The 19,520-nt window shown below is 43.6% G+C and overlaps 1 protein-coding gene across 10 annotated transcripts in view; it reads right to left on the reverse strand.

Moving 5' to 3' along the window:
- Positions 1–19,520, reverse strand: part of LOC310693432 (uncharacterized protein) — a 126,667-nt gene that overhangs the window by 26,469 nt on the left and 80,678 nt on the right. For all 10 annotated transcript variants that reach the window (XR_014519164.1, XR_014519165.1, XR_014519166.1 and 7 more), the window contains 2 exons: positions 4,369–4,408; positions 2,504–2,540 (listed from right to left, as the gene is read on the reverse strand). Coding sequence is in view for 1 of the 10 variants with exons in the window: in XM_083475466.1 (XP_083331592.1) it covers positions 2,504–2,540; positions 4,369–4,408 (77 nt within the window). In the remaining 9 variants the exon portion in view is untranslated. The remainder of the gene's footprint in view (positions 1–2,503; positions 2,541–4,368; positions 4,409–19,520) is intronic.

The raw sequence follows: 19,520 nt of genomic DNA on the forward strand, positions 1-19,520 counted from the left end.
GCGCCTTAGAGGCACTGCCCATCATTCACAGTATGTTGCCGTGCCTCACATAAAAAGTATGTACTCCACTGTGCCACCCCTTGCCTTGTCTTATCCCAGCCTTCCCCATCCTAATGCCCTGCATGTTTTTGACTACAACTCCCACCACCCTCTTGCTAGCTTGATCACAGGCAGACTAGCTTACCCCCTGAGATGTTTCTGGCCCTGTTTATGCCTGTCTGCAGGCCAGAGCAGCAGAAGGAGCAATAACAGCTAAGACACGCAGACACATCACTGTGACTAAGACCAGGTTGATGTCAGCACACCCAGGCACACCAGGAAATCCAAGGTTCTTGCATTCTGCACCAGGCCAGCAGGTTTCGTACTGAATTTGTTGGTGGGATGGGACTTGTTTCTTCTTATAGCGCTGGGTGAGCATTTTAGGAAGAAGGCAGTTTTGCCCCAGTGTAGAAGCCCCTACTACTGCCAAAATTAACTAAAGCTGCCAGTTTCTCACTGCCCGTTTAGCCCTCAGGATGGTAAGTAATCTCTGACTTCCCCTCCCTATCCTCTCTGCCAATTCTGAAAGAGCAAACACTGAAGGAAATGCAATTTAAATCCCAGCAAAGCCTAGAGAGCAAATTGCAGCAGTGGAGGATTGGCACACAAGAGCAGCCCTTTCCTTCAGCTGAACCCATTAGCGAGATCATGTTAGTCACCAGGATAAGTCAACACATTCTGCTGCCTCACATTAGCAGCTAGTATAAGTCAACAATTCAGCAAAGCTCTTCTTCTTCCAGTTTAAAACGGCAGCACAGACCAGCGAGCAGAGAGTACAAAATGCAGCAGAAAAGTTCAGCCTATGCTTGTAGAGTTAACAAATAGAAGGGTTTTCCTTGCTCCTCATCTTTCCATGGGGAGTAGGAGTGGAGGAGGAGAGGGAGTCAGAAAACTGCTTACATTGAAAGCAGCATGCACCAGCTTCTTCATACTGCTGTTTTAGTACTTTAAACCCAGTGGGAAATCCCATTTCCTCAAAAAGTATGTTGCCTATTAAAGACAGAGCTTGTTCTGGGAGCTAACCTCATATGGATAATTAAAACAAGTAACTAAAAGACAGGTTGTTATAGGAGCAAGTTTAAAACTCAGCTCCAGGGGCACCATCAGACGGCTCTCTGCTTGCCCTGATCTTGGGCTGCCTTTGGACGCTGCTTTGCCTGCCTGGTTGCCTGGACTTGGGCGCCTGCTGACCCTGCTGCAACACACCCAGCCTTGGCCGTTGCGGCAGGACTGCCATCTCTTCTGCTATCCTTGCCAAGGGGGTTCTTCCTCCCTCAAGATAACTGAGACATGTTATATGCATAGCGAAGTTGGTTCATTGAAAAGTTCCTGTATGTGCCCCCAGAAGGTATACCCTCCAACCTTCCTCAGATGAAAATATGGAGGTTTCTCACTCCCCTCAATTGACTCTCCTCAACCCCTGCCCCCCCCCCCCCCGCCCTGCAGAACATTTCCTATCAGAAGAAGAGTGAGTGCCGCCACCACTTCATCAATAAAGCCCTAAACGGCCTCGGTCCAGTATACCTGAAGGAGCGTCTCCACCCCCATCATTCAGCCTGGACACTGAGGTCCAGCTCCGAGGGCCTTCTGGTGGTTCCCTCGCTGCAAGAAGCCAAGTTACAGGGAACCAGGCAGAGGGCCTTCTCGGTAGTGGCACCTGCCCTGTGGAATGCCCTCCCACCAGATGTCAAAGAGAACAAAAACTACCAGACTTTTAGAAGACATCTGAAGGTGGCCCTGTTTAGGGAAGCTTTCAATGTTTGATGCATTACCGTATTTTAATATTTTGTTGGAAGCCACCCAGAGTGGCTGGGGAAGCCCAGCCAGATGGGCGGGGTATAAACAACAACAACAACAACAACAACAACAACAATTATCAATAGGACACAGCAAACACCCTCCACCGTCCTCAATCCTGATTTCATTTTAAGAGGCAGCAGCCTCTCTTCTTCACCTGCTCTCCAGCAGCTGCTACAAGCTGCCCAAGGAAGGAGGCCGGCAGCAGCAGCAGCAGCAGCCCTGGGGAGGCCATGGGATGCTCCCTCTCTGCCGCCACTCAGGCAAGTGCTGGCTCACCCTCCACCCTGAGTTCAGTGGTGGCAGCACAGGCTGGGTAAATAGGGACATTCCGGGATCAAATCAGAAGCTGGGATGGCTTTTGTGATTCCGGGACTGTCCCTGGGAAATCAGGACACTTAGAGGGTTGTACTATTGCAACTGTCCCAAGAGCATAAACTTTGTTAGCCTGGAAGCTCAGTTGGTCAGAGTGTGGTGCTGATAACACCAAGGTGGTGGGTTTGATCCCCACATGGGAAAGCATTGCAAGGGGTGGACCAGATGATCCTCAGGATCCCTTCCAACTCTATGAATCTAAGTTTGTGTTTTGCACAGCTGTGGACATGCACCGTCAGTTATTATTTCCCTCTCAAAGGAAACAGTGGCATTTGATTTTGTTCTTACTTACTCGTCTGGCAAGGGCTGGTTTCTCCGGTGGTGGAGGACTGGATGAAAAGTAAGAAAAGGAAAGAGCACCATTACCTGTCTGCTTCATTTTACCTTGTCCTCTCTTGTGCCGCGTGTCACACTTGGCCCAGGCTGTGTGGGAATGTGTGGCACAACTGGACCGGAACAAGCCAGCATGTGGGTCTGGCTTCAGCATATAACCAGGCCTAGCTCTTGAAGTGGTTTAGCAGCAGGTGGAGGCTCCATGTCCTGAGTCTGGAAGAGCCTCCAGCCACTCATTCCAGAGATATGATGTAGGAATATAAAAAGGCTTTCAATAAAGTCCCTGGCAAAAAGAGCAATTGAATGTTGGAACAAGCAGCAAAGAGGCAACATGAAATCACTGAAGATAATTTGCCAACTCTGAATATATTCGGAATCAGACTTGACATTGCCTAGCAGGGATGATTTAGAGCTAATTAAATTACTTCTGCGATGAGAATGGACTGTCTGAGTCAATGCAAGAACCAGCCCTCTGTCTCAAAGAAGGCTTCTCAGATTGTAATCTATGGGGAGTTCAGTGTCAGAATAGATCCTTTCCTTATTCCCACACGAAGACACCATTTGAGACCAGTGAAAGGAAGGGCAAGGTTCAGCAAGGACCAAGAACTAGCCTCAGTGTGGGTCAAGGTGAAATAGTGCCAGGGAGCACTTGTGTTTCATTGTCTCATGCAGATTCAGAAGACATGGATTGCATTCAGGCTGAGCAGGGTGATTAACCTACTGTTGTGTCACAATGTGGCATGGAGATTAGGGAAACAAGGCACCTGGAGAAGGGTGACTGGGAAGCTGCCCTGAAGCCACAGGTTAGGCTGCAGTATTGACAAAGCAGACTATTTATGGAGGACCTGTACAAAACAAGAGGGGTCTCCTGCTCTGTGACATGATAAGTCAAATGCCATGAGAACTATAGGAAGAGCCAGCCTTTCTTTTGAGACCAATACCAGTTCTGCAAGAATGAGGTGAAATTTAGACCTACGCCTCACTGAGATGGGAAATCTGTGTCTGGGCTGTAGGAGCTGTAGGAGCTCATAGTTTGAAGGCTTATTCACAGAGAACGTTAGCATGTCAGGGTTAAGGCTGGGTGAGAACTCTTCTGCAGTCTTAAATGGTGCAGCCCAGACATAGGTTTACCACCTCAATAAGAACTAGGCCTTACTTTGACTCTATTTAAATTTAAGTGCAGCAGACCCACAACTTATGTGTGATTTACTTAAGCAGTTGCAAGTTTCCATGGGTGGCATGAAAAGAAATAAGTACAAGTACACGGAGAATTTGGGGTGTGAGTAGCTAGAAGAGGCCATCCGAGATCTTGCGAAGGACCCATGAGATCTTGGGCTTACTGTAAAATCTCTTTCTGCACCAGGTGTTTCTCCTGCAGAGGTTTTTTTGGAAGCCCTCCACCTTGCTCACCAAACTCTGGAAGGCTCTGTGAGGCTCCCACAAGATCTGGCGGGAGCCACCCACAGCTTTCCAGAGGCCTTGAGTGACCTTCCCAGAGCCCAGAAAGGCAGGGATGATCACGGGGGGGGGGGTGGCCCAGAGGTCTTCCTCACTCTGCATGATTTTGCCTTTGCGTGCAAACCCCCCTAATGTAACCCCCACGTAAGTTGCAGGCCCACTGTATACTACATTTCTGTCACTCTCCATCCTCAGAATGCCAGACTTGTTTAGAAATATAGATCCTCTCAAAGCATAACAATAAAATTTGGAGGAAAACAGAGGAAACTGGCCCCCTCCTAGCCACCTTAATGCCCCATACTCACAGACCACCCACTTGCAGCTATTCCAACCCAGGGGAGTTATCAAAATAGGAATGATACATACCAGGTTTTGGAGGTGGCTTGGGCCTTCGGAATAGCATTCTCTGCAAAGGAAAGCAAGACACTTGTGTGGCTGAGCAAATCCAGCTGAATAAAGGATGACCCACACCTCCCATTTTGTTCAATGTTCTGCTTCCAGAAAAAAGAAAGAAAAAAGAAATTAACTTTCTGGTTGAAGCAATTGAAATTCCCCTTACTGGCACACAGCTGAATACAATTAATATTAATTTGATTTTGTGAGTACTTACAAAATGGGATTTTTTCATTATGAAACTGAAAAAGCCTATTTAGTGCATCTTAATGAAGAGTGAAATATTTCATAAAGAGTCTCAATAGCAACCATGAAGGTTAAAAGGCAAGTTTATGCTCTAAGATTTTTAGCTAGGTAGTTGTCATAAGGTTCTTGTGTAATCCAACCACAAATTACTCAAGATCAATTCTCATGTAACTTTTTTGTGTGTTTCTGACAGGAATATAAAAAGAGATATACCAAAGCATCGTATCAGAATACAAAATCTGTGTGGGTTTTGCTGGAAAGATCTATATGCAAGAAAATGGATCAATGAAGCCTTTTCTTGGGGGGAAATCTATTTTGCATTCTGCCACAGAATCTTCCCCACGGGTATTCTTCTGTGGAGGAAGAAATCTACGAGGGAATTAGTAGCCTGGAGAGACACTAAGGATTGATGTCATCCTTGTGGTAAGAATCCTGGCCCCGTTGCCTTGTCTGACTAGAACATTGCCGCTCTTGGCTCTTTCTTATCAGCCATCATTATGGATAAGCCTAGGTGATCTTTGTGCTCCACACCAGCAGCCCCAAACCTTCGCTTTGTGAGGGTGGTGAGAGAAAGGGAGAAAGTGAGGGGATGCCTGTCCCAAAAAGGTACACTCCTCCCAAGCATGGGGTGGGGAGGGATGTGCTGGGCCATCAAAGGGCAAGATTTTTCACTTGCTGTGCCCACCTCACTGGATGTATTTGGGTTTCAGCCTTTTTTAAAATGCTGAGATTTTGTAGCCTTACATTTTTGCAAGTTGCATCTTTTTACTCAAATTTTGTCTGTGCATCAACCCTCGTAAGACACCATGGGACCTTTTGCGGCTGAAAGGGGATGCAGAAATAAGCTTTAACAACAACTATCTATACCAGTTGAGGTGTTGCCTCCAGGGACGCAGACTTATAAAAAATATTGGGGGGGGGCCGGGAAAGCTCATGAATAATAAATAAGCTCATGAATATTCAAATAAAGTGGCTCCGGCCCTAAATAGGGCAAGCCACGCCCCCCAGCCAGCCGATTGGCTGGCTGGGAGGTGTGGCCAGTCGGGATTCCCCTGTTCTCGCGGGATTTCCGGCAGTGCCTTGGCAGTGGCGGTGGTGCTGCGAAGCAGCGAGGCAGGAGCCCCCGCCATTAGGGCGCGCGGCTGGCTGGCTGGCTGGCGAAGGAGCAGGTGGGGAGGAGGCGGGGGACGGCGGCGGCGCTCTGCTGGAAGGGCGCCCGAGATTATTGGGGGGGCTGAGCCCCCCCCAAAAAAATTTTGAGGGGGCTCGAGCCCCCTCAAGCCCCATGGAGTCGGCGCCTATGGTTGCCTCCCACATGACCACCCACACACCTATATCCTTGGAGCTTGAACTTAGTCTGGGTGCTAGGGCTGCTGCCAAGGAGATCTCAACTTACACAAATGCAGAACGATAATTCCATGGAAATAGGGATGCTGGAGAAATGGTCCAAATTAGCTTCAGCCTGAAAAGACTGGAGGCTACTTCTCTGCCAAACCTGATTGCCTCAGTTCACTGGGAAATAAGGAATCGCTTCATCTCATCCAAGGAACTCACCCATTGAATGTGCCCTTTTTCATCCTTCTCAACAGTCCTGCACCCACGACTAATTCAGGGGTTGTGGGTTGGTCAGCGTAGGCTTGTGACCAGCAAACACAGAGCTGACTGTCTAGCTCTTCCCTGCACAGAGTTGGGTGTTTATCTAGGATTACGTTTACAATCCTTTGTTATAGAACTTGCTCATTTGTTTATGAGTGCTTGTAGGAAATAATTAAAGCAACGCCTAACTGGCAAACATTGGGAGCAGCAAGCTGGTGACAATGTGGTAAGTAAACTGTAGATTTTAGTGGAAAAGTAAATAAAACTGAGTAGCTGATTTCCATATTTAACTATTAAGCTGTAAGCACAGTGTTAAGTCCTTGAAGCGTTATTGATACGTCTGTTAACATCAAATTTGGAATTTCCAGTTTTACAACTCAAATTGTGAGTGTAAATTTTTCAGTATGAAATTTCACCACAAAATTAGATATTGCTGAGTTCTGTAGGCTTCTCTTGCTTTTGCAGCCATTAAATGTAAAATCTCATCTGCTTCCAAATTATTGCCCACTGTTTACTGATAATCAATATTTTTTAGATAAGTATTTCCTTCCTATCAAATGCTGTCAAGTACTTGATAACATTGCATGCCAGCTGTCAAATAAAAAATTCCACTCTCAATTAAGAATACTGTAAAAATTAAAAATATTGAAGTGAAATACCGAAGCATATAAAATATTCAGTGAATATTGAGCAAATATTTGAGCAGAGAATAGCTAGAGAATATTCACAGAGAAGCAATTTGATTATACGTTTTGGAACATTCTCATTGTTCTTGTTTGTTTTATTCTCCTTAAAGCTAATAGTATTAAAATACTAATATTAGTCTTATAGGAAAAGGAAGTACCAGGCTAAAATAGCACCTGTCCCATAAATTCTCCTTGGCCCGGAGAGGAAAAGGAAGCTTTGTTCTACATCTCTACCCTCTCAGTATGGGCACAACTGCCTGTTCCAGACTGCCATGCTGTATAGTTTTCAGAGAAGAGCTGGTTTAAGAACCAGCAACTGAAAAATATCACAGCGCACACTGCCAGTGATAATTGATTTTTGTGTTTGCATTTACCTCCCCCCCCCCCCGGAGTAATGACGAACTTCTGTCGTGGACAATTTTGCTGCTGTTTTGTTCTCATGCTGTAATTGCTCTTTTAGTTTCCAGTTCTCATTTGCACTAGGTCCCCCCCCCCTTACCACCTGTGGGAATGGCTATCGCATGATCGCCTTCCCAGCATCAAAGGAATAAGAAGGATTCTGCCTTGGGTGAGGTCTGCAATATCAATGATTAAAGTTCTGAAAGGCAGAAGTCGTTATTTGGAATGTCAGCACTATCTTCAAAGATAGCCACCTTCAAAGCTTGTCCCCCTGGGATGCCTGTTGGATTTTCCTGTGATAACGAAATCAGATTTAACTGCTGCGCACAACGGGTCGTTTTGAATCCTACAGGGGCAGGGTTTCTTCCAGCGGTATTCTCAGGACATGCCCCCTTCGTGTTTCTGGGTATTGTGGATGGAAGCTTTTCAAGACTCCAGGCTTCACTTGCAATGGTTCACAGCCTTGCTGTTTTCTTAAGGCCGGCTGCTGAAATGTGTTCTGTTCACATGTTATTGTGCTAAAAGGAAAATGCATTTTATGATTATCATCACCCCTGGCCTCTAAGGATGCTCACTAGATAATAGGTTAAAGGTGAGTTTTGAATAAGCCTGGTACTGAGGATAAATCTTTTGTACATAAGTCTCACTAGGCAGCTTGCTGACAAGGCTTTCAATTACAGGAGGTGTGCTACTACAATGATGAAGAATCTGAGCTGCTTGGGCTTCGGGTTTTTTGTTTTTATTTCAGACATCAAAACTAGAGGATAATTAGCATTGTTTGATTTTTTAATAAAACATGAAAGCTTAATGGAGATGTGTTAGTGCCAGAATCAGTGTTTAAATGCATACTGACAGCAGCTTCAGTCCTCAAGGGTGACGGCAGTGAAGAAGCAAAGAGATTGAGGGGGGAGATACACTTCTCTTTTTCACTTCCTCCCTACTATCACGGCCATGAAGCCAGTTTTTCCTAAATAATATCTCCAACTGATACTCTATAATGGATTCAATTTTTAAGTGTGAAATCCATTATCCCATCTTTAAAAGAATCTCTGTGAGTATCTGAGTGAACAGGAAAGGATTGTGTATAAGTGTCTCTGCACCTTGGAATCATCCTGAGTTGTCATATTGTGCCAATATTGCCAAAGGCAACTGTAATATGGCAACAGAAGGACAGTGATGCAAAAGGGCCAATGTGAGGTGCTGCAAGTTCTTGCACAGTTCACATAGATAGCAGGGAATTACAGCCCTACAAATTCTCCAAACACCCTGAGAAATCAATTAGACAGGTACAGTGTTGCCATTTTCTAACACCCCCCCCCCAAAAAAAATCATTTAGATACAGTGGTACCTCAGGTTACATATGCTTCAGGTTAAAGACTCCACTAACCCAGAAATAGTGCTTCAGGTTAAGAACTTTGCTTCAGGATGAGAATGGCACGGTGGCAGCAGGAGGCCCCATTAGCTAAAGTAGTGCTTCAGGTTAAGAACAGTTTCAGGTTAAGTACAGACCTCCGGAACGAATTAAGTACTTAACCTGAGGTACCACTGTATTGCCTTGCAATGTTATATTGCAATTGAAATATTAATAATGCTATAGTTGATACAATAATCTTATCAGTTGTTAAGGGATGGCTCTGATCATGTATTACAAAAAACTTGTTTTTAACTCTGACTCACTGGTAAGTTGAGTGTATATTTCATTTTATGTAAACAGTTTACAATTAAGCAGAATACAAATTACATTAAATAAATAAAAATCCAATATAGGTCTAAAATTCTGGTTTGAGAAAATCTTAGGGCAAAAGTTAATAACTTTAAAAATGATAGTCATGTGCTTCCTGGTCACTGACCGTATTAAAGATATTTGATTTGATATTTTTTTTATAGTCATGTGCACTCTTTAAAAACAGTAAATTAAAAAACAACAACCATGTTTTTAAAAACATATTACAGAGGTAAGCCATTTTGCCTGTTAACTTAATTCAGAAAGAATGAAACTAGTTTCAGATTAAGGATGCTTGAGGGATTAGCACTTTGTGAATTATGATACAAAGAGACCTGATTCTCCCTTCCAGGACCACGGGCCTCACACTTCTTAAATGTTCCAATGGGGTTCTCAGTTTAAAAAAACATATTGAAATATGTTTCGAAGTGTGTCTTCTGAGATACATTTGGAAATGCATTATTTGAGAGAAAACGTGTCTAGAAATGTTGGTGAGGTGTGTTCAGAAGTACATGCATATGCTAGTTTTCATGCAGGTTTTTTTTTTAATGAATGCACAGATTAATCCAGAGACAGAACAGAATGGATTTAATGGTAAAACATTAAAAAGTAGCATGGACAGGAAAGACCCTGTTTTGCCCACCTCTAATTCAGACTGTGTTTACCAATATAAATAGAATATGACAGATTATAAAGGGATTCTTTTTTCTTTTTCTTTTTTTGAGGCTTCCTTTTGCTTTATAGAGCAAAGGATAGTCCACTCTCTTTTGCTATATTCTCCAAGCGTTTGAAGTGATGGCTGTTTATGTCAGTGGAAGTTGGCAGATTTTCATTACACTTGCCTGTTATTCCATTCCAGGTCACCTTTATGCATGGCAGAAACTCAAAATGAGTATGTTCATGATTTTTTTCTAGATTGTTTTTAATGCCCAGCTCACATTGTATGTACCTGGCTTTTTATTAACTTTAATTTATGGATTAACCAGATGTGATAGATATCATGACTCTGAATTCTACACAGTATGACATGGTTTTAAAAGTGGCTAAATATATAGTTACCCCAACGGCTCTTTAATACAGCATGTCAGGTTTCATCACTGCTTCTTCTTTTTTCCTTCTTTTTTTAAAGTTTAGGGAGAGTAATGCTAAGGGCAGCTTCTTCCACAGCAAAGACATTAAAAACATGAAGAAAGATTGACAGATGTTGGGATTAATTCTCGTACTAAGAGCTCTCTCGCTCTCGTGCTCGCTCTCATTAGCACAATGGCCATTAACTTGTAGTTCTCACTGGGCTCAGCCCTTTCTACAGAGCTTTCAAGACACATGTTCTTTTTTTCTTTTTTCTTTTCTTTTTTATTGATACACCAAAAGACAAAAAACAAAATACAAATGAAAATAGAGATAAACCCAATATTAATTACAAGATTATAAAGGAAAAAATGGTTTTTGGACTATAGACCCAACCTCCCATCTATTCCTATACCTATTCCTATTCCTATTCCTATTCCTATTCCTATTCCTATTCCTATCATATCTATTCCTATCTATTCTATAGGCATGGCCAACCTTTCTCATGTGGGTCTGTCTGCAAGTACTGCTCACCTTGCAAGTACTGTTCGCCTTGCAGACCAAAGGTAAGTCCACATTCAGTTGGATGTGTTTAGAAGCTGCCATGTGATCAGGAACCCTCTGCATTCACAGAGTTCCCAATCTCAAGGTTTCAGTATTGAAAAATAGCAAAGCTTGGTGTAGTAAAAGCCTTTTAAAAGGTAAAGGTAAAGGACCCCTGACAGTTAAGTCCAGGCGTGAATGACTCTGGGGTTGCGGCGCTCATCTCGCTTTACTGGCCAAGGGAGCCGGTGTTTGTCTGCAGTTTTTCCGAATCGTGTGGCCAGCATGACTAAGCCACTTCTGGTGAAACTAGAGCAGCGCATGGAAATGCTGTTTACCTTCCAGCTGGAGCGGTCCCTATTTATCTACTTGCACTTTGACGTGCTTTCAAACTGCTAGGTTGGCAGGAGCAGGGACCGCGCAACAGGAGCTCCTCCCGTTGCAGGGATTCGAACCACCGACCTTCCGATTGGCAAGCCCAAGAGGCTCAGTGGTTTAGACCACAGAGCCACCTGCATCCCGAAAAAGCCTTTTAAAAAAGCTGTATTAATTTGCCTGCATTATAATTAAGTACAGTAAACCTTTACCTTTTGCCTTTTATATTTTAAGTAAATACTGATTTGCCCTGTATGATACTTGCCATGGAAAAGTGGAGGGAAGGCCAAGTGATGAGTCAACCACCCTAGAACTGATCCTTCAGGAGGGCAAAATTCACTCACCTCTTTACACCTTGCGCTAATTCACGTCAGCATACATGTTACAGACTTTGGGAGTTGGAAAGATGGCTTAAAGATATTTAAACTTCCATTGTTGGAAAGAAAGAGGCTGAGAAATACCCCACTCCAGGATATCAACATAAAGTTTCCTTGCACCAAATCAAACTCTCAGTCCATCTTACTCACTGACTGACAGTAACTATATTTCACATCATCAGATTTTCCTCAAAAAATGTGCAAATGAAATTTTGCTCCGAGGTAACCCACATTTTAAACCATTTTCAGTGAAATCAGTAGTCATTCTGACAGTGTACAAAAATAAAATAAGAGACAACCAGAATAAGATATAAAAAGCCTAAGAGAATGATAGACATTATGGCAACGTTCTAACATATCTTTCTTCATCAGTGGGAGATCAGCATCATTCCAACAATTCCTGTGTACAAAAATACTGCAATAAACAAATATGTTGTCAGAAAGTGTAATTGTAAGAGTAAAAAATTTCCTCCTTTTTTCATCCTGATGCCTTGACCAAAAGCTAAGAAGTGCTTCTTGCTCATCCTATCACACGTCATTCTTCCTCAGCAGCTAGCATTTGTTTGTTGAATTAATTGGCTTACACGGAATAAATCAATTTTCTCCCCAATATCCTCCCCAGGTTTACACATGGAGATTCTGCTGTAACTACAATGTAAATTTGCTGAAAAGCCCAAAGATTTTTTTTCCCAGATAATGACTTGTCAGAGATTGTGTATATTTAAAAGGTCTGAAATGTTACATTTTTCAAATTGCTTTCAGCAAATTGCCAAAAAAGAGACATCTATAGGAGAGGAAAAAACAAATATTTGATGTAATTCCTTGTCAGTCTACTACACACACAACTCCTGGAGGATATGCTTATGTGTCTTGGCTGTAATGTTTTAACCTTATGCTTGGCAACTTTTCTAAAGGCACCTGGGTACCTCTCTTCTTGGCACTCCAGGCAACATTGCAGCCATGTCAAAGTCAAAGTTTTCTGTCCCCCCACCCATGCGTCCACATCACTCTCCCACATCTTCATGAGCAAGGGGCTTTATTGCATGGTTCACCAGGGCCCCTTTTGGACAGAGAAAACTCAAGTCATCTCTAGGTACTGCACTGGTGATTCCTACTCCATTGCACCTGAAGACAGCAGGTTAGCCAAGAGGTGCAGGACACATTGTGTGGTGCACACAGACCTGTCCTCCAGCACCTCACTCTCGTTCTGCACCCCACAGTATCCACTGCTTGAGGCAGCTGCCTCACTCTGCCCCATGGTAGGGCCAGAACTGAACTCCTATCCAACAGCATAAATAACTGGATATTTATTTTAAAATGTATACAAGCACAATAGAATCTTTACAAATGCTGCCAAATTCAAGTAAATGTGAGTTTGGTTGAGAAAATATTAGTTTGTGCAGCGTCCAGACTACTCTTTGCGTAAGCACAATGCACTTCCTACCCACAGCATCCTAAGCCACTCAGAAGCCCCCTTCTTCCCCGGAGTGGATTCTCAGGGTAGCAAGATGCAGAGGTTGAGAAAAAATTCTGTGGATTCGAACCAATTTTTTTTAAAAGCACACACACTTTTTAGAAGTTGAAGAATCAGAAATATAATTGCTTTTAAAGGAGGACGCAACTTAATTTGCATATTGTATGTGGAATTAACTAGAATTCCATTCCGTACACTAGTCTGAAGGCCTTTGAGGAAATCAAAACAAGGGAATTTGTGTTGTGCTATAAGTAATTCATGGCATTCAAATTTGCTAGCAACTATGAAAAATATATTTAATAATCAGCATTTCTTATCTGCTAGGGTTTTTCCTTCTCTGGAGAGGGGACTTGGAGACCTTTAGAGAACTAACCATCCTCTTTTTCTTCCATATTAATTAAAACTTTTCAGAAGTTTTGACTCTAACTTGGTCTTTTTATCCCTTCGCCACTCCCCCCACCCCCAGTTGTGAGTTACTTGTGGTTGCTGGCATGAAGGTACATTTTGTTTAACAAACATCTACGAAACATTGCCAAGAGAAATGACAAACATGGAGAGAAGCAGATGAGGGAAGAGGGCAGGGAGAAGGGGTCTCGCTAAGCTAAATCTGTCTTCTCCCAGGGATATCCATGAGGTCCAATGAAGTGTGGAGCAACTTCCTGGGGGAAACAAAAAGGCTGAACAACAGAACTGGATGTCCAGAGAGGAAAGGGACCTGGTGGACTACAATTAAAAGGTAGCTAGAGGAGCGAGAGGGATGCGGGTGGCGCTGTGGTCTAAACCACTGAGCCTAGGGCTTGCTGACCGGAAGGTCGGTTGTTTGAATCCCCGCGACGGGCTGAGCTCCCGTTGCTCGGTCCCTGCTCCTGCCAACCTAGCAGTTCGAAAGCACGTCAAAGTGCAAGTAGATAAATAGGTACAGCTCCAGTGGGAAGGTAAACGGCATTTCCGTGCACTACTCTGGTTCGCTAGAAGCAGCTCAGTCATGCTGGCCACATGATCCAGAAGCTGTGCACCGGCTCCCTTGGCCAATAAAGCGAGATAAGCGCTGCAACCCCAGAGTTGTTTGCAACTGGACTTAACTGTCAGGTGTCCCTTTACCTTTACCTTTTTAGAGGAGGGAGAAAGCTGGTCTGAAGGACATTGGTCACCTTGGATACTTGATTGTTAGCAGGCATAGAAAGACAGGTTTCTTCATGCAAAGTTTCAGGGTTGTCACGAGGGAGTCTTGGGCCAATCAGAGCCAACAGCCTGGTCCCGAAGGTGTTCCTTGTGGGAAGAGGTAGGAGTGCTGCCTAAAACTGCAAACTGATGCTCAGTCTAATCACCAGGGGAAGATTCTCCAGGATGGAGGTGTTGCCTGGTACTCAATATGGCAAAGCTCCTAGTGACTCATTAGGAAACCACATGCATTTCTTGACAATGCTCCTAGCTCCAGCTCATGCCTAGGGAGGTGAGCCAGCTTAAGCCACTGTTTCCATCCTTTGCTACTTTGCACCTGGGCACCATGAAAACCGTGCCAAGCACAGCCAAAGCAGTCACATAGTTCCAGGGCATGCACAGAGTTAAGCTGAAATAAGCTTCAAAGTAACAGCATGGCCACTTTCCTTCAAAATAAAAGAGACCACCTGAAGCAGAAACACGTTCAACGTAAAGTGTCCTTTGGCTCAGCTATTTAGGAGAAGAAAGGAGAGGAGTGGGGTGTTTTTTCACTCCATTCCCACGCAACCATTTCCTCTTCAGACAGTCAAATTAAACATTTTCCTTTTTAAAGGTATCTCCACCAATATTCTGCTTGGGTTTTAACTATGAATCGATTCCAAGATGCATGTACATGTGTTTGTGGGGGTTGGTGTCCGGAGGAAGCAATACCAGAGTAAAACAGGAATGATAAAAGCAGAGATTCTGGTACACATATGTAGGAAAAAGGAGTCTCATCGGATGGGTCAGTTGATCATCATCGTAACCCATGTACTGAGACTGTGTAGCTTCAATCTTGTTTGTGTGTTAATTAATGAAGATACAATGCCGTGGGATGGGGAAGGCCAAGGATGAATGAGAAAAGTCTTGGAATACCAACAGTGTTATATATTTGTCAGATTCCATAATATCAAAGAGAACAGCATTCTTTTATTATAGATAAAGCAGGAAAGAGTATAAAGGGAATATTATTTCTCTTTAACATGAATAGTCTGTAGGAACAGCCATTAAGTATAAGAATGATTTGATATATCAAGGCAGTTATCTGTTCTACATCTCAGTTTCAAATCTTTAATTCATATGTATATGCTTATATATAAATGGTCATGTAAAAGAGAGGGAACATATGCTAGATCTCCCCCCCCCCCAAAGTTCCTCTAATGATTGGTGCCAACATCAAAAAACCGAAGATCATGGCCACTGGGCCCATCACCTCCTGGCAAATAGAAGGGGAAGAAATGGAGGCAGTGAGAGATTTTACTTTCTTGGGCTCCAAGATCACTGCAGATGGTGACAGCAGCCACGAAATTAAAAGACGCCTGCTCCTTGGGAGAAAGGCGATGGCAAACCTAGACAACATCTTTAAAAAGCAGAGATATCACCTTGCCAGCAAAGGTCCGTATTGTAAAAGCCATGGTTTTCCCAGTAGTGATGTATGGAAGCGAGAGCTGGACCATAAAGAGGGCTGATCGCCGAAGAATTGATGCTTTTGAATTATGGTGCTGGAGGAGACTCTTGAGAGTCCCATGGACTGCAAGAAGATCAAATGTATCCATTCTTAAGGAAATCAGCCCTGAGTGCTCACTAGAAGGACAGATCGTGAAGCTGAGGCTCCAATACTTTGGCCACCTCATGAGAAGAGAAGACTCCCTGGAAAAGACCCTGATGTTGGGAAAGATGGAGGGCACAAGGAGAAGGGGACGACAGAGGACGAGATGGTTGGACAGTGTTCTCGAAGCTACAAACATGAGTCTGACCAAACTGCGGGAGGCAGTGGAAGACAGAAGTGCCTGGCGTGCTCTGGTCCATGGGGTCATGAAGAGTCGGACACGACTAAACGACTAAACAACAATGATTGGTGCAGAAACTTGAATGAAATAATCTCCTTTTAAGGTAGGGAATTAATTTTCATATTGTTTGATATTAAAAAATAAGTCAGTCTCAACTACCAGTCATACCAAAAATTAAACAAAGTTTGCAAAAAATAATAATCATGGCACAGATTAAACATCTTTATATTTTATCACTTCAGCAACTGACAGTGTGCTCTAAGATAAATGTAGTATTTTTACAGCAGGGACTTCATTGAAATACCAGATGATGGGAGAGGAACCTCTTGAACAGTGGGCCGTATCCTGCTTTCTCAGGATTAGTTCAGTTCTCTGGATCCCTTCGCAGCTGTCTATCACAGCATAGCTGGGAGCTGTTGTTAAAATTTGTATACCACCATCCAAAGATCTGAGGGTTGCTCACAGCATAAAAATACAGAATAAAACCACACAGTACATAATAAAAACATGAACAAAGCAAAATAATAGCCCCCTCCCCACAGACAAATTTAAAAGGACATAGACTGATAATTAGTCCAAGGCCAAGGTTGCAGAAGAATATTTTCACCTGGTGCCTAAAATGCATAATGAAGGTGCTAGCCTCCCTGGGGAGAGCATTCTGTAGACGGGGAGCCACTGCAGAAAAGTCCCATTCTTATGTTGCCACCCTCCGAACCTTTAATGGAGGAGGCACATGAAGAAGGCCTCAGAAGATGATCTCAGGGTCTGGGTTGGTTCATATGGAAAGAGGTGGTCCTTGAGGTACTGCGGTCCTGAGTCATTAAGTGACAACCATATGTCAGGAGTGCTCTGATGGTGTTTCCTGCTTGGCAGGGGGTTGGACTCGATGGCCCTTGTGGTCTCTTCCAACTCTATGATTCTATGATTCTATGAAGTCTCGGGACTGAAAAGCTATACTTTCTTCTGCTCAGTGTTTCTTACTATCTACCGTGCTCCGTCCTACTTAACATCGCTTATGGCCGCGTCTCACCGATATGCCTTCATTAGAGCTAGGTTCAATGTTTTTCCAACAAATGTCCTGAGACATAGATTCACTAAGGGCCAAGTCCCTTCAATGTGTGCTTGTGATATGAAAACATCTGAATCTCTACAGCATGTCATGTTTATCTGCCCTATGTACAGTTCAGCTCGTGCTAGTATACTAAACTCCATAATTCAGCCTATGGCTGACAAACCAGTAGACCTACAGCTTGCCTGGGTTCTTCAAGATGTGGATCCTTATATTACCCTACAGGTTGCTAAATTCCTAACAGCCGTACTCTCGTACAAGAGACGGAATGGAATGTTAGCCGATTATTGATAGTTATAAGAATTTTCTATAATGACATCAGTTATTGATTTTAGCGTAGTGCCTAAATCTTAATCTTAAATTTTTCTTTTGAATTGCTAATATCTGTCCTTGTGAGCTGTGAATTGTGTTATATTACTGGTGGCTTGTACGAGTCCACTGTTTTATTTGATTTGTTTTGTTGTGTTGTGCTTCATGATGGGCGTAAAGCCGAATAAACATTTTCGTTTTGTTCGTTTCAGTGTTTCTTGCTTAGCAGCTGGTGGGGAGCTCAGTGGGGAGGGGAGAGGCTCTATGCCTTAAGAACATAAGAAGGGCCTTCTGGAACAGGCCAGTGGCCCTTCTAGTCCAGCATCCTATTTTCTCAGTGAGCAACCAGATGCCTGTGGGAAAACCCAAAACGGGGACCTGTGCGCAACTTGGGATTCCTAGCAACTGCCATTTAGCCTTATACTGCTTCCAGCAGTGGAGGTTTGACCTTTCACCCTTTATTACCATTGCAATGGAGGGGAAACCCTACTTTTCCATTTGTTTTGGAAGATGTGTACTCACAGCTCCTTTGTCTGCATGGAGATCTGCAGTAGGTTGTAAGAAAACCTCTAACTGTGTGAAGATTGGGCATTGCAAATATGCAAAAATTCATCCATGCAGTCTGCAAATTTCATGCATGTAATGTACAAGATGCAATTGCACTTGAGCCTTTGTAGGGCAAGTTTTGCAGGTCACCTGTACAATCAGTGGCATTATTTGCATTTCTCTGCTTGGGTTATTTTGGGCCCTTTAGGCTGTTGCACACTCAGGACTGAGTGTGGAGGGAAATGTATTATTATTATAAAATAATCCAGAGCAAGGCAGTGATCCATGAAGGCAAAGGGGCTTGAATAACTCAGAGAAGATATGAACTATGCCATGCAGGGCACCCAAGATGGGCAGGTCATAGTGGAGAGTTTTGACCAAACGTGATCCACCTGGAGGAGGAACCAGCAAGGCTCTCCAGTATCCCTGCCAAGAAAACTCCATGGACAAAGACAACAGGCATATAAAAGTTATGACGCTGGAAGATGAGCCCCTCAGATTCAGAGCTGATGAAGTGGCTGGGCCAAAGCCGAAAGGTCGCTCAGTTGTGGATATGCCTGGAAGCGAAAGAAAAGTCCAATGCTGTAAAGAAAAATATTGCATAGGAACCTGGAATGTAAGAACCATGAACCTGGGTAAGTTGGATATGGTCAAAAGTGAGATGGCAAGAATAAATATTGACATCCTGGGCATCAGTGAACTAAAATGGACGGGAATGGGCGAATTCAGTTCGGATGACCATCATATCTACCACTGTGGGCAAGAATCCCGTAAAAGAAATGGAGTGGCCCTCATAGTCAACAAAAGAGTGGCAAAAGCGGTACTGGGATGCAATCTCAAAAATGATAGAATGATCTCGATACGAATCCAAGGCAGACCTTTTAACATCACAGTAATCCAAGTTTATGCACCAACTACTGGTGCTGAAGAAACTGAAATTGACCAATTCTACGAAAACTTACAACACCTTATAGAAGTGACACCGAAGAAGGATGTTCTTCTCATTATAGGGGATTGGAATGCTAAAGTAGGGAATCAAGAGATAAAAGGAACAACTGGCAAGTTTGGCCTTGGAGATCAAAACGAAGCAGAGCAAAGGCTAATAGAGTTCTGCCAAGAAAAGAAGAAGAAGAAGAGTTTGGATTTGATATCCCGCTTTATCACTACCCGAAGGAGTCTCAAAGTGGCTAACATTCTCCTTTCCCTTCCTCCCCCACAACAAACACTCTGTGAGGTGAGTGGGGCTGAGAGACTTCAAAGAAGTGTGACTGGCCCAAGGTCACCCAGCAGCTGCATGTGGAGGAGCGGAGACGCAAACCCGGTTCCCCAGAATACGAGACTACCGCTCTTAACCACTACACCACACCACAAGCTGGTCATCACAAACACGCTTTTCCAACAACACAAGAGACGACTCTACACATGGACATCACCTGATGGGCAGCATCAAAATTAGATTGATTATATTCTCTGCAGCCAAAGATGGAGAAGGTCTATACAGTCAGCAAAAACAAGACCTGGAGCTGACTGTGGCTCAGATCATCAGCCTCTTATAGCAAAATTCAAGCTTAAACTGAAGAAAGTAGGAAAAACCACTGGGCCGGTAAGATACAATCTAAATCAAATCCCTTATGAATACACAGTGGAAGTGAGGAACTGGTTTAAGGATTTAGATTTGGTGGACAGATTGGCTGAAGAACTATGGATGGAGGCTCGTAACATTA

The sequence above is a fragment of the Podarcis liolepis genome (genome assembly GCF_965112155.1).
Source record: "Podarcis liolepis genome assembly, chromosome: 1".
NCBI lineage: Eukaryota > Metazoa > Chordata > Lepidosauria > Squamata > Lacertidae > Podarcis > Podarcis liolepis.